This window comes from Quercus robur, chromosome 11, assembly GCF_932294415.1.
Source record: "Quercus robur chromosome 11, dhQueRobu3.1, whole genome shotgun sequence".
Classification (NCBI taxonomy): Eukaryota; Viridiplantae; Streptophyta; class Magnoliopsida; order Fagales; family Fagaceae; genus Quercus; species Quercus robur.
Genome location: NC_065544.1, coordinates 8,996,491 through 9,019,291, shown reverse-complemented (window position 1 = coordinate 9,019,291; position 22,801 = coordinate 8,996,491). Strand labels below are relative to the sequence as shown.

General features: G+C 33.2%; 1 protein-coding gene across 4 annotated transcripts; it reads left to right on the top strand.

The window, feature by feature from the left end:
* The first annotated feature begins 6,444 nt into the window (after nucleotides 1–6,444).
* On the top strand, nucleotides 6,445–20,458 carry LOC126707588 (cycloartenol synthase 2). 4 transcript variants are annotated; one of them, XM_050407306.1, is made up of 19 exons: nucleotides 6,445–6,613; nucleotides 6,875–7,081; nucleotides 10,195–10,380; nucleotides 10,630–10,719; nucleotides 10,886–11,080; nucleotides 11,186–11,270; nucleotides 12,177–12,343; nucleotides 13,598–13,786; nucleotides 14,005–14,118; nucleotides 14,252–14,374; nucleotides 14,491–14,613; nucleotides 14,691–14,786; nucleotides 15,106–15,162; nucleotides 16,616–16,662; nucleotides 16,749–16,892; nucleotides 17,035–17,212; nucleotides 18,637–18,717; nucleotides 19,335–19,418; nucleotides 20,032–20,458. In XM_050407306.1, the coding sequence occupies exons 2-19, from the start codon at nucleotides 6,884–6,886 to the stop codon at nucleotides 20,143–20,145; spliced, it is 2,271 nt and encodes a 756-aa protein (XP_050263263.1). In that variant the 5' UTR covers nucleotides 6,445–6,613; nucleotides 6,875–6,883; the 3' UTR covers nucleotides 20,146–20,458. The 4 variants fall into 4 exon arrangements, with proteins under 4 accessions (XP_050263263.1, XP_050263265.1, XP_050263264.1 ...); XM_050407308.1 differs by having other exon boundaries at nucleotides 6,461–6,613; nucleotides 6,878–7,081; XM_050407307.1 differs by lacking the exon at nucleotides 6,445–6,613 and adding an exon at nucleotides 6,648–6,776.
* The last annotated feature ends 2,343 nt before the right edge of the window (nucleotides 20,459–22,801 follow it).

The following is a 22,801-nucleotide window of genomic DNA, read 5'->3' as shown; positions in this document are numbered from 1 at the left end:
TCCCGTAATCTAATGGTTGGGAGGCACTATTTTTGGTGGTTTGTACTTAAAAAATTATATGTTACATTAAACATCTGAAAATATTTTCACTAAAAACATTTTCTAGCAAAGCAAACGAGGTGTCAGCTAAACTCAATTTTTCTTAGGCTGTGTTTGGCAACACGTAAATTATTTTCTAAGTGTAAAATATTTTCGGATGAAAATAATTTTAGGAAAAAAAAAATATTTTTAAGTGTTTGGTTGCATCCTGAAAATTGTATTGGAAAATACTTTCAGGTGTTTGGTAACATTCTGAAAATGCTATTTTTCTACATTTTTCTAACATTTTCTCAGCCATTTTCTCAACTTCCAAACAAATTTTATAATAGAAAATTTCAATCTATAAACTTAAAGAAACAAAAATCAAAATAAAACCAATTGTTAAACTCTCAAACACAGTGAAACTGAGAGAGAGAGAGGAAGAAAGAGTGAGAGACTGAAAGAAAGAGAGAGGTAGATTGTGAAAGAAATAGAGATCCAATCAATGGGGGTTGATCTAGAGGCAGCGATGACGAGATCGAGAGGTGGAGGAGACAAGCTATAGGGCGGCGACGATGATGAGCTTTGATCTAGAGCTTCGAACGATGATGAGCTTCAAGCAACAACGATCTAAAGCTTTGAACAACGATGAGCTTCAAGTGGCAGCAACGACGAGCTTCAAGCACGACGGCGGGGCCGTGGGTTGGGGGCTGGTTCTGGGCTTCACTGGCGGTACCCTCTTCTTTCTTCTTGACATGGGCTTGGCATGAGTAGCTCTCTCTCTCTCTCTCTTGGCTTGTGTGAGTCCGGAAATTGTTTGAAGGTAAAATAGATGTGTAATCTATTTTACGGGTCAAGAGACATATTTTATAGTCAAAAATTTTTATTTTCAGTTTGACTTTATTTTACATGTGCACTCAAATATGCAAAAAAAATATAAAATATTTTCCCAATTCCATTTTCACCCGAAACAAACGCAGCCTTAGACTCAAATGTTTTTGCTTATCAACAATGCTTTGCAGTGGCTAGGATGACATTCTTCATGAATCATGGGTTATTATAATTTATAAGAACCATTGTACGTGTACATATATAAAATGTAATATTAGACTCTTCATGTATCATGGGTTTGACCTCAAAGGACTGGATTTGCCGATTTGCTTGGACTACTCACATGCGTCTTCTAGAAGTGTACAGCAAAACCCACGTCCTCTCCCATTTTCATATTTTTTGTGTCACATGCACTAACTTTTTCTATCTCTACTTTTGTATCAAGCACTTTACAAAAGTACATTTATATATACATTCTTTATTAAATGATAAATCCAAGGGGATCATTGCGCATTTGGGAGAAGGGGATGTGGGTTCTTTGTATACTTCTTCATTTTTCTTTCTACCTAGATTCTAGTAAAAATTATTACATAGCGAAGGTTTTGCATTTCACATCTATATATATATATTTTTTGAAAGTTCAAAGAAAATTCAATTAAATTCTAAATCATATATATATATATATATAATGAGAAACTATTATATATTTTAGAAATGTATGGTTTTAAAAAAAGTGTAAGTTAATACCATGAATAATTTGAACTTCTTCTAAAAAAATGTGTATAATTTGAATCGTATAATTGTGATTGTTTTTAATTGTATCCGTGCATATGCACGGACTACACACTAGTTTAAAAGAATGACATAATTATTCCTACATATTTCCTTTGCTCATCATAACTTTTTGAAACCCTAATAAAAAGGTATAATAAAATGGGGTTGCTTTCTTAAGCACAAACATTTTTTTGTTGGCAAATTGGAGATCCTCTGTTGTAAATATGGATATTTAATTTTGGAATTTGGATATGTCCCAAGTTTTTGAGTTTTGTAATTTTAAGGGGATTCCCCGATCTGCAAACAATATACATTTGGGACTGTTCTGTAATTCAAACTCCCACTTTAGTTTTTCTCAAAAAAAAGAAAAAAAGATTCCCATTTTAGTTGAAGTACTTGCTTCTGTTTCTAGGAGTAGCCCCTCCTCTTCTTAATAAAGTTTATTGATTCATAAAAAATAAAAACATTTTTGTTTGTTTTGTTTTCACTTATTTGAAGTTTCTATGCTTTGAGACATTTAATTAAGGAGTGGGAAAAAGAAAAAGAACAAAAAAAAGGGGTAAGTAAAGACTAAATGAAAGTAGATTAAAGAGAATCAACTTTCCAAAATAATGACACTAAAATTGAATTCCCATTCTCTTATAGATAGTTTTAACTAATTAACATCCTTACTTTGAATTGATTCTCAAAAAACAAAAAAACATCCTTACTTTGAATTCAAGTATTTTTAATGGTTCGTTTGGAATCTTTGGATAGAGAGGAAGGGGTGGGAGTAGAGTAGAGTTATCCCAAAATTAGTCTATTTTCAGCAAATTCTACTCTACTCTACTCCTCTCCACTCCCCCTCCCCGCCCCCCACAAAAAAAAATAATCCAAACAAGCCCTAAAGATATTTGATCAAGATGTAATTGAGTTTGATGGAACTACAGAGGTCCTACTCATTGATCCGACTATCTAAAAAACAATTAGCAAACAAAGTCATTTTTGTTTTATAATAGAAAACCATAGTGGTCATTTGGAGTATAAAATGCCTAAATCACCTCGTCTTCCAATCAAATTTCTTATTCTTTTTCTCCCCCATGAGCCACGAGAGTACTTTGGTGTTGGAGTCATTTATTTGGAGCAAGAAGTATACTTAGAGGTCTTAAATTCAAACCATTACACTATCAGTCCATGGGGTTTCAATGGTGTTTTATGGGCAAAGAATGAAATTATTTGGCCAAAAATTAGGACGTCACTTTCTTATAAATAAATAAATAATAATAAATCTTATATTTCGCTTTCTTGCCCTTCAAACAAACATAAGAAAGATGAAGTTAGAGTTTAAAATTACAAACAAGTTAGAGTAACCTTTTCCTCCTAATTCTTGAGGAATTTGCTAACACCGTTAGCCCTTAAGGTTTAAATTAGACTTGTCAATTGGGTCAGGTTGACTTGGTTTTGGTTAGTTCAATTTGTGTTAAAATCAAGACATCCTAAATGGATTATCGAATCTATTACTCTAACCCTATTTTTTAGGGGTTAGGTTGACTCAACATAGCCTTTATTTTTTTCACATAATAAAGAAAATAAAAATAAAAAAAGAAACTTAATTATGTTATCTTTGTCTTTTTTTAAAATACAAATAAAAAAACACTAAAAAGAAAATGTTAAATAATACATAAAATCTTAAATTAATAGTAAAAAACTGGAAGTGGTTATGTAGAATGTGTGGTAACGTGAAGTGTATTATAAAAGATGATTATTTATATAATTGTACAGTAATCATGATTAAGCTGAATCAATGGCTTAGCTGGACTCTAACACCCTCCCTCCGCCTATGATTTTAAGTAGAGAATTGGGGTTTTAGCTAAAATTTGCTAGTTTAGGTGTTTTTTTTTTTTTTTTTTTTTGGTGGGATCCCTTGAGTTAATGATTTTTCTTTTTTGTTGGTACTTAACCATATACCAATTATGGAGATGGTTGGAATTTTGAAAAATATAAACCGACGATACTATGGAGTATGACTACACTCATTTTCACACTCAATTTTATAACTTATTGACTTATGCCATTGTAAGTGATCGACTAAAATTGGTGGATTAGTGTAAATTGTAATGGACAGAAAGTGTCTATCGCTCACAATTGCACGTATTAACATGTTATAAAATTGGGGTTGAGAACAAATGTGTATCTAGAATTATTAAAATCCAATTGAGTTAACCAAAAGAACTCCCAGAATATTTAATTATGCTTTAAAAAAAAAAAACTAAAAAAGTGGGCCTAGCAAGGTAATGGTAACATTAAATGACTTATAAACGACTAGCTTCATAAGCTTTTTTATTTTTTAATAAAGATTAATAATTTATACCCATTATAAATTAAAATTACTGTATTTTTTAATTATAAAAATATCTAAAAGTATAATAAGTCTCATGCATTTATACCAAACAGTATAAACAATAAACGCAGACCAAGTAGGCTAAGGGCCTTAATTGTAACACCACATTTATGAGTCATAAACTATTACCCCCCCTTTATTCAGCAAAAAATAAAAACTATCCCCACCCCCGGGGGGGCCCGCCCGCGCCACGCGCGCGGAAGAAAAGTCAGAGAGAATTCAGAAAGCGACCTTTGCCATAAACTATAGTATCTTTTTCTTAAAAGAGTTTGATAGACAAGACAACAATGAACAGTCCCTAGTCCCTACCCTCTTGGGGCTACATCTTTGCCGCAAGTCCCGCAATAATGTGGCTGACTAGCGTAGAAAAAAATAATTGTCTTATGTAAAATTGATGGATATAACCTATTGCAATCTAAGTGGATACATCACATAAATTTTTTTTGAAACCGAACCAATATCATTAATTAAGAAAAGAAGAATCTAAATACAAAGCATCCACAGCAGGTGGAGGATCCTCCTCCAGCCAAACAATTTCATTGTCAAGTAATCTAGCAAACCTAGCCAAAGAATGAGCAACACCATTAGCACTACGCTTAATACAATTATAAGAGATGGACCTGAAACCTGCAGCCAAACACCAGATGTCTTCGTAGATTAAGCCAAGTCGTGAAATTGGATATTATAAGTAAATAATTATAAGGTAATACGTACATAAATTTAAATATATGGTGCAAAATTGGATATTAATTTTAAATTTTAATTGATCTCTCTATATATATAAATTTAAGCACATAGTGCAAAATTAGATATTAATTTCAAATTCTAATTAATCTCTCTCTCTCTCTCTCTCTATATATATATATATATATATTGGTCAGAGAAATACTATATCTACAGCACTTTTACAACAAATCATAAATATTAATAGTGGACAAAAAAGAATCATTTTAGTGATGAGATCAAATTAGTAACAATTAAAATTTACCATCTAGAAATTATTTTAATAATGTTGTAAAAATATTGTGGATGTTCTATTTCTCGATCAATTTGCATGAATAGTATCAACTATCAAGTAAAAAATTTGGCAAATATTAGCAATTTTTTTCCAAAGTAATAATCCTTGAGCCACATTTTTATATGTACTCTTTAAGTATTACTGATGTAAACTAATAAGGGTCATGTTAAAGGGTTTTCTTAGGGCAATGGTTAATAAACTATTTAAGGAAAGTTTTTATATCACTTTTATTGGAAATTGAAAAAAAAATTTAAACATTAATTGCTTTTTTTTTTCCTTTTCCCATAGAAAATTTATTAAAATAGTTTATTAACAAATGTCCTCAACGCATTCGTTAACTTTTCCCAACTAACAAATAGATAGGAGATCGAGAGTAAGATTGCTACATTGGTCGCTCCCCTACCCATTTTTTCTGCATAAAAGGGGGAAAAAATACAATGAACATAGTATTAGCAAGAAAATAAAATATAAACTATTAGTTCATTTGGCATATAGTTTCATAATACAATGAACATATTAATTATTATTGCTAAGATGAAATCTTGGAAATCATTTATTGTTTTCAAATACAATAAACATATTAATTATTATCGCTAAGTGAACTTTAATTATTATTACTCAAAATTCTTTTATCTATTAGTTTGTTTTAACTCTTTAAAATTATTGTATTTAACAATTCAACTCAACTTTGACAACTATTGTACATTGTAATTGTATTAAGTGTGTTTGGATCTTGATTATAAGCCAACTTATTAGTTCATCTTTATTCCTACTATTTGTGAGTTTCATGTGAGTTCTTACTTATTTTATACTTTTAGCAAAAAGTTAGATAAATTATTCCCAAATAGATACTCAAATTTTTTTTTTTTGGTTGTGTTAACATTTACTTTTATCTTCACTCAATCACTCTTGGCATGTCTCATGCGCCCAGTCCTCACTCAACAAATAACAAATTAAAAGCACTTCAGATTTAACAACTAATTTTTATTTTCAATGTTTTAGATTAAATTGGCTTGTTGTTGGACTTTTTTTTTTTTTAATTTAAAAATGATAAAATATTGGTAAGAGGATTATATTTAAGGTTATTTTAGTTGTGCTTGAAAAAAAAATTAGGATTAGAGTGTTCAAAATTTTATTTTAGAGGATCAAAATAATAAAAATTTTTATATTATATTATATATATTTTGGCCAAGTCAAGGAATTCATTTAAACCCCTAAGCTATGGCTAGCACTACCCATAGTCCCACTATACTATTCAATTAATTTTTTTTACTATACTTATAGCAAAAAAAAAAATTCAACTTTAGCTGTATAAGATATTTTTAGTTATAAAAAAAAAAAAAAAATTGTATAAGATATTTCAGCTAAATACAGGAAGAAGGAAGTGCCATATAACAGCTGGCCCTTATCTCGAAATCTCAGCTATATTCGCTTTCAAAAAAAAAAAATCTCAGTTATATTCAAGAACCTTGTGCGTATTTTGTGTCTGTTTGCATGCTCTCTCTCTCTCTAGCCTTTCGCATTGCTATAAATTAAACTCTCCGTTTTTCTTTTCTTTCTATCCGTTTTTGAAAAAAGTGACAAATCAATAGGTAATGCCTTTTGCTTTTGATTCTCAAAAAAAAAAAAAATGCCTTTTGCTTTTTCCTCTCTCTCTCTCTCTCGCATTTTCTTTCTTTCATTTTCTCGAGAACCAAACACTCTTGACTTTCTCTCTCTCATTCACATGCACATTCTGTTTTCAATTACTGGAAAGTAAAACGCAAAACTCTCCATTGTCAATTTCTTTTTTACGCTCTCGAAGTTTTGTTTCTCTGAGTTGCATTGCTGATTGTTTGTTGCGTTGTGCGTAGTAGCGGAAAATGTGGAAGCTGAAGATCGCGGAGGGAGGGAGTCCATGGCTGAGGACGCTGAACGGTCACGTAGGACGACAAGTTTGGGAGTTCGATCCCAAGCTTGGATCGCCGGAACAACTCGCCGAGATCGAGGCGGCTCGCGAGAATTTCACCAAGAATCGCTTCCACAAAAAGCACAGCTCAGATCTAATTATGCGCATTCAGGTATATTCAAATGAATATATGCATGTATTTATCCTTGTGATTGAGTTTGATTTTTTATTTTTTATTTTAATGAATATTGAAATTCTGCTTGTTTCGAAAATGATATCCTTTTGAGTATAAATTTTCTTATTAACTATTGATTTTTTTAATAATTTGAAATGAATTTGACAATTTCTCTATATATTTATGATTTTTTTTTGGGAATATTCGATTAGGAATGCTCATACTTTACAGAAATTGTAGAAAATTATGTGTGTGTGTGTGTGTGTGTGTGTGTGTGTGTGTATGTATGTATTCACAATCAGAAATTGAATTGTGATAGAGTGATTTTGGTTCGTGTGCGGTTTGATAAATGTTAATATGATGTGAACTTAGAGAGAGAGAGAGAGAGAGAGAGAGAGAGAGAGAGTGTGCCTTATTAAGAAGTTGGTGGTTGTTTCTTGTTTGTTGTTAAACTACTTGATTGAGATTTTCACGTGTTGGTTAGGTCATCACAGTTGTGTGACTGTGACAAGAACTCAATTCAAATTAGAGGTGGTGTCTTGGTTAGATGAGTTTAAATGAATTGTTTTTTAATGGTTCAGTATCATAGTCATTAATGCTGTGGTCAGCAAGTTGATGATTCATAACCATATGGTCAACAATAGCAGCGACAGGAACTCTTAGCACTATGAATCTATGATAGTTTTTTTTTTTTTTTTTGGTTTTCTTATTTCTTCAGAAACTGTTCTAGTTGTTCACAGCGTTATTTCTAAATTTTTTTTTGAGTGGTGACTTCTAATCCCCATATCCAACTTTGGTTTCTTTTTTAGTATTTCTTGAAATAATCCCAAAGAACCCTTTGATCCCAAAAATTAATTGAGCACTTTGTGTTCTTTTATCCTTATACTTTACTATTTAGTGTTAGAATGATGAAAGTCACCATTTACTAACATCTTAAGCTTTTGAGACAATGGGTAATTTATCATGGTATAAGAGCAGGTGGTCCCATTTTCAAACGCTATCTTCACTCTACCTTAATTATATTATAATAAATCAGATATGCTTTGTTATTTAAATAAACTTCAGAATAATTAATATTCTGCAATATTTTCTTTCTCATCCCTTAGTTGTTGGTGATAAAGCTACTTATCAAAAAATAAAAATAAAAATTTTTTGCTGATAAAGCTTTAAAGATTTTTTTTTTTTTTTTAAATAGTGGGACAAGGTGTGCCGCAGTACTTTTATGCTGATCATGATTCATGCAGGTCAGTATTACCCAGTACAGTGTGACCTCATGAATGTAGATCAAAATAAATTTACTCTAACCAATGAAGGACGAGTTTGGACCTGCTCATATCATACAAGTAATAAAATAATTGACATATTTTTAGATGATTTTCTATGACAAGCAATAAATTTACTAGAAAAGAAGGAAAGGAGAAAGGGGAGGGGGGGGAGTAGTTCCAGCTCCAAGTAAAGTAAGTGTTGTTAAAAGCGCGCTTAAGTACAATAAGTGTTGTCACGCTTTAAGCGCGCTTAAGCTCAAAGCTCGAAGCCCCAAGCTCTCAACGCTTTGCTAGGCCCAAAAAAAGCTCATTTAATGAAGCGTGCTTTAGGCATGCTTTTTTGGAGTTTTTTGAAGAAGCCCAAAGCACGCCTAGGCATGCTTTTTTTATTTTATTGCTAAAAAAGATACGAATCGTCAAAATTAATTGCTTGATGTTGAAAGAAATGACATAAACCAATTATTTACTACACAACCACTATCCTTAGGGTGTTGTATTACACAAACACTTTTTTTTATTTATTATGACATGAACAAGGTTAATTTACATATCTTGTGCTTTTTGTTCTTTGACTTTTAGATGTATGTTGATTGAACCATATACGTCATTTGATCATAACTATAATGTTTATGTACTTTTATAAAGCACAAGAGAATTATATAAAATATTATGTTTAAACTTTCTATGACTAGATCATTATGATATTGACCATTGATAATTTTTTTTCAATTTACTATATAAAAATTTTAAGAATTGAAATAACTTAGGTAAAATTTGAACTTACAAATATTATACAATTGCACTTACCTAATGGGTAAAGTATACAAATTTTGAGTTATTATTCATTTTTATTATTTGTTAGATATTTCTATTAGAAGTTATGAGATATTATATTTGAAAATTGTGCGCTTTACTTCAATCAAGTGCGCGCATGCGCTTTGCACCTAGGCTCTACAAGGCCTATGCTTAAGTGCGCTTGACACTTTTACCAACGTGTCTAGAGATTACAACTTAAGATTTAAATGATGTAAGAAATATGATTGTGGGTTTCATGTTGTGTTTTCTCGGGTCAATTGATTTTCATTCACAAGAAGGGTCCGAGTTTCTTGAAAGAAGAGAAGAAAATTCCTTGTTTCTATCATCAGATTGTGGAAAGAACATGCTTTTGTATCTTCTTGAGTTCTTGATGTAACAAACAAGCCAGATAGTGTCTACAAGACTGTGTTCGCTGTACAATGACGTCATTAATCAATCAGGGTTTTTTTGTGGATGGATTAATTGAATTAATCAAATGAATTATATAAATAAATCTGTTTGAATGTGGATTATTCTTAGTGAATATATAAAGATATTCAATTGGCATCTTATATGTGGTAATTTTGGCAATTAGCCATATGGTTCTCCTTCCACATCTTATATGTGGTCCAATATAATTGAAGAAAATCAATGTAAAGATATAACTTTTTTTTCTTAGTTTTTTCATTAGTAATAAAAGACATGAAATTTCAAATTCCTTCCCTAATAAAAATAGTAAAAAAGGGGCATACATTGGTAAATATCTGGCTCTTTGAAGATTTTTTTTTTTCCTCTGGTGTGTCCTATGGCCTTTGGATCAAATGCATCTCGTCTTCCATCTTGTGCGGAGATTGAATTATAGGCTCACTATTGTATTGATGCTCTGTTATTTTTTGCCTTAAAAAAAGTGCTCTACTGCATTGGGACTTAAGAATAATAAATGAGATTATTAGTACTCTAGTAATTGCATGAAAGCCATATGTTAAGTTCTTTGATACTTGAATTTCATCATTTATATTTAACCATTGGCCTTTCCTTACTTGAATACAGTTTTCCAAGGAAAACCCACATGATTTAGTTCTACCCCAAGTCAAAGTAAAGGAAACAGAGGATGTTAAAGAGGAGATGGTGACAAAGACGTTAAGAAGGGCTATAAGTTTCTATTCAACTATCCAAGCCCATGATGGACATTGGCCGGGGGACTATGGAGGTCCTATGTTTCTTTTGCCTGGCTTGGTAAGTGCTAATTTTACCACCAGCGCCTCTTTTGTTGTAGAAGATATTCTAACGACCTCATAAGTTCTGTGGTTGGTAATCATTGCGATACAATTGTATTTTGCCTTCAGAAAATGTGTGAGGGGTGTCAAAGTTAATTATCTTCTTTATAATGCCTTTTTTCTTGATATGTATCTTCTTTTTATAATTTTCTGCAAAAGAAATAATCATGTTATTCTTGACATACTTTTTGCCTGTATAATGGATTAGGTAATTACTTTGTCTGTCACTGGAGCACTAAATGCAGTTTTATCTGAAGAACATAAAAAGGAAATGTGCCGTTACCTCTACAATCATCAGGTAATTACAATTTTCTACAATGTTACAAGTACAGCTTATCCTGACTTTTCCTGTATTATATGTTGTCAGTTTCTTAGTTATTTTCAGTTGTTTGTTAAATTCTTTCCTTTGTAGAGTCTTGCACTTGGACCAAAAACCATCTTAATGTAAAGATATGTAAGTGCAGAACAAAGATGGTGGGTGGGGATTGCACATTGAGGGCCCAAGTACCATGTTTGGTACGGTCTTAAGCTATGTTACATTAAGGTTGCTTGGTGAAGGAGCTAATGATGGGCAAGGAGCAATTGAGAGAGGGCATACCTGGATTCTGAGCCATGGCAGTGCTACTGCGATAACATCATGGGGGAAGATGTGGCTTTCAGTTGAGACTTTATCCTTTATCTTTTCAGTTTAAACAATGAACTTGATGTTTGCTGGTGATCTAGGGCATTTGCTTAGTTCCTTTTGTATTGCTTATTGGTAATAGGTACTTGGAGCATTTGAATGGTCTGGCAATAATCCCCTTCCCCCTGAGATATGGCTTCTTCCTTACTTGCTTCCAGTTCATCCAGGTAAACAACCATTTATTATACTTTATACAAACAAACACTAATATGGCTTTATTTATAAAAAAGAGGATAAATGGTTCTTATACTTTTTTCCAAATCACAGTTGATTGCTTGAGTTTTTCTTCTAGAAGTTCTATGCACTAAGGTTGTGTACATTACTTTGGGACTTGTATTTATTTGACATGGTGTTGATATTCAGGTTTATAACTGAAAATTTGATTTGGATTTGATTAACTTTAATGGTTCTAAAGTTAATTTCAATATTTTCTATTGATATCATTAGAATGTGGTGCTGATGATTGAAATCATTAATCTAAATCAAATGAACTGAGTTTGTTTTTGAGGGATGAAAATGATGCTTTTGAGCTGAACAAGATCAGAATTCAGTTGCTAATGAGCTCTGGCTCAAATGGCACCCTCCTCCCTCAATAATGGGATAGAGGTAAGGTCTTAGGTCCCAGACCGATGGGGTACGTGTGTTACTTACTTTTTTTGTATAACGTGTGTAACTTACCACTAAAAGGTCACCAGTCTCAGTTTTGAGAGAAATTTGAGTCTATGACGTATATATTGATTATTTCTCCTTTTTTTTTTGTTCTGCATCCTATTTTAGCATCTTCCTCATGCTGTGGGTTGCTGATTACCCCCCCCTCCCCTCTCCCCCCCAAAAAAAACTTCTCTGACATACTTGTCAGTTTCCCCAAAAGATTCTTGCACAAATTGCAACTGGGATGAATGCAACTATCCTTAGCCTTTATGGTTGTCCTCTGCTTTTGCATTGTATGATGTTTTCATTTGTCAAAAAACTTGAAGTGAACTTGGTTTCTGAATGATGTATGTAACAAGTGCATAATTCTTGCACCAAAATTATGTCAAAGGGAAGCTATTAATTTTCATTCCACTCTGCAGGAAGGATGTGGTGTCACTGCCGGATGGTCTATTTGCCAATGTCATACTTATATGGGAAGAGATTTGTAGGTCCAATTACACCAACAGTTTTGTCTTTGAGGAAGGAGCTCTATAATGTCCCCTATCATGAAATAGATTGGAATGAGGCACGCAGCCTATGTGCAAAGGTTGGTCAAAATGTTATTTTTATCCATTCAAATCTAAGCTTGTCATGTAAAGATACATTTTTAATTCTTTGCATTACTTTGCACTCTTCTCTGCACCTTATTGAGAATTCTGGAAGAAATTTTGATGATGTTTTAAAAAATCTGTATCTTTAAAATTCCTATAATTACAGACTTTAACCATTGTGTTGAAACTCCATGCGTCATTACTTGCTCACAAACGTATCAACAGCCAATTCTTGCCTTGGACTATTCAACATAAGAATGTTGAGAATTTTGTTTTATAAGTAAAATATTTTATTCAAAGGAAATTATAGCTCAAAATGGCGTGCTTCCATAAGCAATTACAAACAAACATTCATATGGTCCAAAATATCAACAACAGAGTTACATGACACTCCCCCCCTCCCACCGCCGAATTGGAGTGCAATATATTTTTATAAGTGACAATTGTAGCACAATATTCAAACAAAGATCTCAAAAAACTATTATTAATATCTTGCATTGATTTCTCTTCATCTTCAAAAGTCCTGTGGTTTGGCTCTCTCCAAATGGTCCACATGATGCAAGATGCAATTAGGAGTTGCTTGCCGAACGAGGTTTCAATGACAGCCAAATGCTCCTCTCCATGAAAACAGAAAGTCACCTGTGTTGGCATCACCCCTATCACTCCAAAGGCTGTAAATGCAAAAGACCACAACTCCTGGGCTATAGGGAATGTAGATAGAGCCACATGTCTCAAATACTCATAAAAGATCGTATACTAAACCACCCTGAGAAAGTAACTTGGATTGTTTTCTATCAATCCTTTTCGTGTTTTAGCTTGAATTCTTAATTGTGGTGCAAATGCTGTATTGATACCTAAGTTGTGAATAGAATCCTTAGTAAAAGTGCCATTGGTTTGAGTTTTTTTAATAACACTGTGAACTCATTGAACATGATCCATTTTTTGGTGGTCACTTCTTTTTGGTACCATGAGAGAGTAATGCATTAAAGTTGACATTCTGTGTCCTGTGTGCGATGCAAACAAATTTCAGGTATCACAACGGGCTAATTTCTATGGGTTTTGGGTATTCTAAGAACCTTGGCAATAAGGTTGAATGGAGAGACTTTGTGCTTTGGTTCTAGTAAAATGCTAAGGAATATGAAAAAGCATAACTCTCTAGTTAATTTTGCTGGTGTTAGCAGCTACCAATTTATACTTTCATTTGGATCGGTGCTATGATGGGAAAAGGATTCATTATTTTCTTTTCACAGGAAGATTTGTACTACCCACACCCACTGGTGCAGGATGTACTTTGGGCATCTCTTCATAAAGTTGTTGAGCCAGTTTTAATGCATTGGCCTGGAAAAAAATTGAGAGAAAAGGCTCTTCACACTGCGATTGAGCACATACACTATGAAGATGAAAATACTCGTTATATTTGCATAGGACCTGTAAACAAGGTATTTTGTCTCAACCGTACTCTTTTTTGGTGTTGAACTTCTATCTGTTAAACAGGAGGGTGAGGTACTTGCTGTCAGTACTGGCAGTTAATTTATTATTAAGAATTATACAATTTCTTTTGGTTCATAATCTAATCTCTGTATTCCAATTTGAGACAAGGTGTTAGGCTTTTTATTTCAATTTGAGAATTATAGTTTGAAGTTACTATGATTTGCAGGTGTTAAATATGCTCTGTTGTTGGGTGGAAGATCCAAATTCAGAAGCTTTTAAGTTGCATCTTCCCAGAATACATGATTATCTGTGGATTGCTGAAGATGGCATGAAAATGCAGGTCCATGTTGTTCCTTTCTATAACCAATTCAAATGTGCAATTTTCATGAAGTTGCAATTATTAAAATGTTTCATACAATTTGACTGTGGTTATATATCAAAATTTATAGTGCATACTGATGACTTTGTTGCAGGGTTATAATGGGAGTCAATTATGGGATACTGCTTTTGCTGCTCAAGCAATCATTTCAACCAATCTTTTGGAAGAGTATGGTCCAACTCTCGAAAAAGCACATACGTTCATAAAAAAATCGCAGGTGAATTTTTTTCTTCATTTATTAATACTTATTTGTTGTCTAGGGCTTCTTAGTACTGTGATTAATTCAATTCCTTCACCTTTTTCCTTGTTGATTGGTTTTTCTTTGCTCTGAAGGTTTTAGATGATTGCCCAGGCAATCTTGATTTTTGGTATCGCCACATTTCAAAAGGCGCCTGGCCTTTCTCAACTGCCGATCATGGTTGGCCCATCTCAGACTGCACAGCAGAAGGATTGAAAGTAAGAGTTTATTAATCTCAAACTATTTTGTTTGGTTATTTTGTGGGTTATAACTTTTTTTTCCTTTTATATTTCAGGCTGCCCTTTTATTATCTAAAATTCCAACATATGTTGGTGAACCATTAGACGCAAAGCAATTCTATGACGCTGTAAATGTCCTTCTCTCATTACAGGTAGTTTGCATTCTGATAATTTAATTAAATAATTATACTGGTTTAATAGCCAGTGGATCACCAATCATTTCTACTCGATGTGCTGAGCATACCTTCTCTGAAAGTGGTAATATGTGGTCTGCATGTCTATGTGAGTATACTTATGGGTTTAAAATTTGGTCATCTGCTAATACTTTCACGCAAACTTTGCCAATTGTATAATAAGTAACTTTTGTTAAGCCTTTTCATTCTGCTGCTTGTTCTTGTTCCCATCTGTACACGGTATCAACCATTGTGTTTGAGATAATTTCTGATAGGCTATTTTTTAATATCAATGCAGAATGGAGATGGTGGTTTTGCAACATATGAGCTCACAAGATCCTATCAGTGGTTGGAGGTAGCCTCCTTTTAGTGCTTGTTCCCAGTAATGTTTAAGTTTCCCTATTTTACTTACTGTATTTTATCCCGTTCTAAGGCTTGTGGGCAACCATGAGTTACTTTTAATGGTCTCCTTCCTTGAGCAGTATAGTGTTAGGGTGTGTTTATTATAATCAATAAGGTATAAGCATTCATTCTGTTCTTTTTTATATATATATGGCTGAGTCTGTTCTTTTTTATGTCTAGATGTTGTGGTTGTTATCATGTGGGATGTCTTCTTCCCTTTTTTTTTTTGGGATTACCCATCAAATATGTAGCATGTATGAAATATAGAAAAAGGATGAAACTTTCATATTTGTTCCCCCTTTCAAGTCCAAATCTCAAGCTTTCTGATGCATGTTTTTGGTCATTAATCTTGAGATCTGGAACTTCACATAAAAATAACGAAGATCATACCCCATTACCATGAGCCTCTTCGGTGGACCTGTTGCTGTTAATGTTTCTATTTTGTGCTTCACTGTTGCCTGGCTTATCTCTAAGGATTCAGTTGATCATCACCTTTATTTATTATTCTCACACAAGTTTATGCTCACTCAATCTTTTTGGTATTTTATTTTCATCAGTTTTAAGGCTTCGTCAATGATCCCTCCTAGGTCGAATTATTAGGGGCTTTGGGTAAACTCAAGGTGTTGTGGGATGTCACCCCTATTCCATTGTTTTGAGAAAAGAGGGTGTATTAACTTTGGATGAAGTACCCCTTTTTTGGAATTTTTCCCTTGGTATAGGGGCTTTATTTTTTCTTTTCTTATCCTGTAATTTGTGCATGTCTTTTATATGTTTCTACTCTTTTTTTTCCTCAAAAATTATCTGGCCATCCTCTTTCTCTTTCCCTTTTTGTCTCTACTAAATTTTTGTTTCTTTTTTCTTCTTCTTTTGGGGGCCAGAAGGCATCATTTATATCACCTTTTTTTTCAGTTATATTATCTTTCTTTCTTTTTTTCTTTCTGTTTTGTTGATTTTTCCTTGAATGACTAATGCACTAGGCCCTTAATTCCCCTACTACCCCCACCTCTTTTTTTCTTTAATGTTTGATTTTGAGCTTACGTCTCTTTTGCTGAAGATATCAGGCTAAATCATGTAGTAACAGATTGTATACTTGCATAAAATTTAAATAATTTTACTAGTGTAAAATGGGCTTGATTTTTTGTTTTTTGGGTTAGTGGATGAAGTATTGATGTATTTATTGTCATTTACCACAGTTAAAGGCCAGGAAAATTTTCAATAATTTTCATAGACTATAATCTTATTGGAAGAATGAAAAAAAGTTGTGTTAACTTGCACACTATAAAATGTGTCATGAGTTTGCCTCAGTTGTCATGCATAGAAAACATGCACAGAAACATGTGTTCCATCATTAGTTAAGCTGTAGATCATGGAAAGGTAATATATTCCATCTTGTTCTTTGTCTTCAGTTGATCAACCCTGCAGAAACCTTCGGTGACATTGTTATTGATTATCCGTAAGATATCTACGCTGACTTCAATTAGTTGCTATGTTCTCTTGTGAGATGAATTTAATGTTTGATAATGAATTTAATGGCCGTAGTTATGTGGAATGCACCTCAGCAGCAATTCAAGCTTTGACATTATTTAAGAAATCATATCCCGGGCATCGTCAAGAAGAAATAGAACTCTGTATCAAAAGAGCTGTTACGTTCATTGAAAAGATACAAGAATCAGATGGTTCATGGTTTGCTTCTGCATCTATTAGTCCAGGAGCTGTGTCTCACTGAATTCTTTGTTGTTTATTCATGTTCAAGTGTGACAAGTAATTTGCTTTTGCTAGTTATTTCATGGGTTATGTACCTTTAATATCTAAAAGTGCTGAACAGGTATGGTTCTTGGGGTGTTTGCTTCACCTATGGTACGTGGTTTGGGGTAAAAGGGTTGGTGGCTGCTGGAAAGAACTTCAACAATTGCTCTAGTATCCGGAAAGCTTGTGACTTTCTACTGTCTAAGCAGCTTCCTTCTGGTGGCTGGGGAGAGAGCTATCTTTCATGTCAAAACAAGGTAAATTTATTGATTTTTGCATCAGATATGCTCTTCTTTCCAAAGGCATGCATGACATTTAATATATCAGTCTTACATGTGCCCCAAGAAACTGATAAATTGTCCCCTATTGTTTAACCTAATCTACAAAACCCTCCAATTTAAGCCACACATTTTCAAATTTAAATGATACCTTCCCTCTGTTTATCCTATTAACATCAAGCATAATTGGAAAATGGTCGTTGGAGTACTCTTCCCGATGTGGTGTAATGAGAAACCTGTCCAATTTGGACATTGATGCTCATGTTTGTTAGACCTGGTAAAAGTACCAGCTTCAATGGTAAATCCATCTGCCCCTGATTTGAAATGAAATCACAAAAATCCCACATGGCTGTGGAAATCCTTTCTGCTTCCACTCTTTCACTAGGAAAATGATTGACGTTAAAATAACCCCCAACCCCCCCCCCCCCCCCCCCCAACAACACAAATCCCCACCAACCGTGTACCCCTGCGAATTTCTGCCACAGTTGTCTTCATTCCCCAGCTGCGTTGGGTCATATATTCCTGAAAAAGCCCAAATGTAGCCATCGACAGTGCTTCTAAACTTACAGGAAACAGAAACTGCTCACTGCCTCTTCCAGTTTGTAAAAGACTCTTTTGTCCCATAGTTAAATACCACATGAAGTTACCACTGAGTGCAAACAAGACCAATTCACAAATTGGTTTCTGCCAATGCTCCTCACTGTTTACCTGGTCAAGGACCTAATTTTTGTCTCCTGAAAGCACACAATGTTTCCTTCTAATCCCTTAATTGATTTTTGATACTTTGCCTTTTACCCACATCATTCTTACCATGGACATTCCAAGATAGTATTCTGAGCTTGATGGGGATTGTGATAGAGACCCCTATCCCCGAAGCAGTATCCCCATACTGCCTGTTCATTTTCTCTTAATTTTATTCATAATCTGTAACTGACCAACGCTATTAGTTTCTCTGGATAACAATGCTGGTGTAGCTAATAGCTTCCATCCTTACTATAATGTTGATCCCTTTCCATGTTGAGGCAGAGCCAAGGGCTTCTTAGTGGCCAAGGTCCAAAAATTTCAAATCCTCCTTTGTGGTTTTGATAAGTGGGAGGGGGGGTTTTCTCTCTCAAATTTTGTGGGGTGGCTCCCAAGCTTCTATTTATTTTCTATGTTCAAATTTTGCATTTTTCAAATTTTGGAGTATAGACTTATTACAAGAGTAAACAAAGAGAAAGGAAATTATGTAGTATATTTAACTTGATTGAAATGGTTCTTGATAACATGGATTAGCTTATAAAACCACTAATCTTGGGTGAGAAAACAAAATCCAACGGTGCTCAATGCTGATATTTCTATATAGGTCTTGTCCATCGTTATATTAAATGCATTTTCTGTTGCTTTTTCTATGTTGGCAACAGGTGTATTCAAATTTAGAGGGCAACAGGGCTCATGTTGTAAATACTGCATGGGCTATTTCGGCACTTATAGATGCTGGGCAGGTATGCATCAAGTTTTACTTCATGACCTGTTTTGTAGACAAGGGTTCCTTAGCTTGTGATTCTAATGGACAATTTTGATTTAATTTACTTATCATATAGCCTCTTTGACCTCCTTTTACTTTTGATCTGAAGTATGTTCATATGTTCATAGTGCCATTAATAACAGTTTAAGAAAAAATGGAAGTTCCTTTTCCTTATAAGAGTATTTGAAGAATATGAGCTTAGTTGATAACGCTTGTGCCACATGTTTTTATTTCAATGAAATTTTCTAGTGTTGATAAGGATTTGGATTAGAGTGGGCTCCTCCAGAGTTTCCAATCAGAATTGCATGTGTTGTTTGGCAACCTTTGGCTGCGGGTGAAACTCAAAATTGGGACACATCAAATCCATGTGAACAAAGAAAGATGAAAAGAAAGAGTGCCATTTTTTGAATGATTTGACATGATCTCATTCTTCAACCATGATTCCATAGTTGAGATTTTCCAACTCAACTTGGAATTCCTTGTGAGAACTGCAAAGGAGCTGGATTTGGATATGTCTTCTAATAAATACCTTGTGATAGGTTTTATTTTCTTGCACGTGCAATTTATTTTATTCTTGTAATTTTTCTGGACCAGGCTGAGAGGGACCCAACACCACTGCACCAGGCGGCCAAATTTTTGATAAATTCTCAAATGGAGAATGGAGATTTTCCTCAACAGGTAATTATATAATGTACTCGGTATAGCATGTTTGATCGATTTCCATAAAAACCAGCATCTTACATCATTCTTTCAAAATGTCGGCGCTTATATCTGGGTTGAAGTCGTTGATTATTCTTAGACCTAAGTAGGCAGATGGTAAATGGAAAGTACATGGCTTCGGCATGTATGTCATTCCTGTTTTCTTTCTTTTTTCCTCTGATTTAAAGCTTCTTTTTTATGCCCTTCTTTGACCATGATAAATTGCTTATTGTTTCTTTGATAATTTTCTTTATTTATATATTTTCTCGTTGCAATTATAGATTAATAATAGTTATAGAAACAATTTTCAATGTTTCCTTTGGTGGCTTAAAATTGCATTTTAATAAATAAACTTGAAAATCTGGTCTGAAACTTATGCTAAAACTGTGCCACTTTTGAAATTGGGGGTTGAGCTCATGCTTTTAAGATCCTAAAAACTGTGAGTTGAACCAACTATTTTAGATCCTGAAAACCCTGAGCGCATTGATTTATGAAATATTTGTAGAAACTTATTATGGAAAAAGGGAAAGGTTGCTGTTTATTTACAATGCTAATTTTCTGTTTGATAATACTTATTTTATTTTTATCACAGGAAATCATGGGGGTCTTCAACAGGAATTGTATGATCACCTACGCTGCTTACAGGAACATATTTCCTATTTGGGCATTGGGAGAATACCGCTGTCGGGTATTGCAGACTTCATAAGCCAACATTGCTGTTATTTTCAGTACCATTTTTTAGGAAGTTGAAGTACTTTGTCAGCCCTTTTTAAAATTTTTTATTTTAGCTTTCCCTAGTTCCTTCGGACTTTACAAGTAACGAGTTGTAGGAATCAGTCACCTGAGCACAAAACAACTCAAAAGAGAAAAGGGAGAAAATTTGTAACAAGTCACTAGCTCATCTATTCTATATTTCAAATTTACTGTTTTGTATAGGGTTAATCTTATTCCCATCAGATCTTTGTAGGGTTTTCTGAGATGTAAAATAAATAAATAAAACCTCTTCTTTTTTTGTTTTATTAAGAGGATTCGCATTGGTCTATTTAAAATTTTTTTGTCTATTTTAGTATAAGAACATATTTTAACAATTTGCAAAAACCCCAACATCTAATCATTTATTATATACTTTCTTTTCTTTAAATAATCATTTTTATTCATTTTTTTTATTATTATTTAACCTCCCCACCCCTACCCACATTAAAACACACTCTCTCTCTCTCTCTCTCTCTCTCTCTCTCTCTCTTTATTTTTGTCTGAACAATACTCTATCTCTCATGGTGTCATCCATTCTCCTTCTCTGCCCATCATTTTTTCTTCTTCCTCCTCTCTTCTTTCACCAAAAAAACTCCATAAACAAACTTAAAAACTTCACTTCAACACAAACCCATATCAATCCAAGTCCATTTTTGGCATTTGTAGATAGATCTTAAGGCAAATCCGATCCTTGAACCAACCATCACAGACCTGATTCAATTCAGTTAGGTCCGAATCTTCATTCTCTCTCATGGTGGTGGCAAGCACTCAACCCAAGCTTCCATGGCAGCAGCAACCGTAGCTTTAGCGTGGGTTTTGGGTTGATTTGGTTTCTTCAAATAGGTTTTCCGTTGGATTTTGTTTTGGGTCCTTTTGAGTTCGATTTGTGATGAGTTTTTAGATTTGTTTGAGTTAATTTCTTCTCCTTCTTCCTCGCCTTTTTCTATGGATTGAAGAGAGAGAGAGAAAGAGGGGGTGAGAGAGATGAGGGAAAAAGAATGATTTAAAAAATCAAATAGAAAGCTATAATTAATTGTGTAAATAGTAGCAATTTTGTATTTACATGGAATTATAGACCACTGATGTGGGCATTTTTTAGGTAAAAATGTGTAAAATTTGCAACTTTTTCTATTTTACACTAAATGATGCAATTCCTCTAATATATACATATATCCGTTTTGGTTGTCTCACCTTTTGCTTATTAAAAAAAATGGAAAAATTAAAAATTCATTAAAAAAAAAAAAAAGGTAAAATACAGTTAATACTTCTGAGATTTGAGCTAATGTCAATTAAGTTTAAGACTTTTCAAAATTAATCCACTTGGTTTCTAAATTGTTACTCATTTTTCTCCTCTTTCTCACAATGACTAAGAATTAAGTTGGTTAGTTTTGAAAAATCTTAGACTTTGTGGGTACTAGCCCAATCCTCAAGGGTTAACTATGTTTTATTCAAAAAAGAAAAAGATATGAATTTTTTTTTTAAACAATGAGGATCAAATTGTCAAAAGTAAAAAGATTCTAAAAAAATCCATAAGTTAGGAAAATGAGTAAAAATAGAGGAAGAAAAATAAGAGCCTATTTAATTTGTGTTTTATGTTTTTAGTTTTCTAGGTGTTTTGAGAAATTGTTTTGTCAAGTCTCAAGAGCCTTATAGTTTAACTAGTAGAGTGATTCTAATATCAATATCTTTTAAATTTTCTTTCCCATATTGTAACTATCGAATCTTAAAAAAAAAAAAATCTCAAAAGCAATTTTTAGTAGTCCCCCCCCCCCCCTCCCCCCAAAAAAAAATTTGGCCTTGCTTTCTACTTCTATTTCTTATTTATTATTATTAAAAAAAATAAAAATAAAAAAACAATTTTCACTGACGGCAGGACCAGAGAATTCTCATGACAGAGGATTCTCTGTTGTTGTTCGCATCATGAATGATTTCTCAGAGAGAGAAGGATATGACCACTAGTATTGAAGATAGTTACAAAAATACCATCCAAATATTTGCAAAAAAGAGTCACCTAAAAAAGCTAAAACATAAAATGAAAACTAAAAATAGATTGGAATTGTATTCTAAAAATTGTTTTGCACGATGCACGGTACATTTATTTATTTTTAAATGGTTTCTGAAAATAGTTTGTGGAACAACTTCAATATGTGTGGGACCTACCACATTTTGTTTTAAAAACTAAAAATTGTTCTTAAATTGACTTACCAAACAAGTTTTAGGTATGACAAAGAGTTCGTTATCTTTAAAAGTTATTATCATAATCACAACAAGTATAATGCAAAGGAAGTTGAGAATAGTGTCCTATGTTATAATAGAGTTGGATTAGTTGCTTTTAAGTTTTGAATTGCTAAAAAAAAAAGCCAATATTATATAGTTGTGAATAAAGTTATAGTATGATTTAGGCTAAATGCAATTTAGTCTCTTATTTACACAAGTTATCGATTTTGGTCCTTAAAATTTCAATTTGATCAATTTAATATCTCACATTTATAAGTATGGTCAATCAAGTCTTTCTATAAGCTGACTCTCAAAAAAAAAAAAGTCTATAAGCTAAGGTCAATTTTTGTTTATGCTTTTGTGTTAGAACTTCTTTCCCTCTCCCTTGTGTG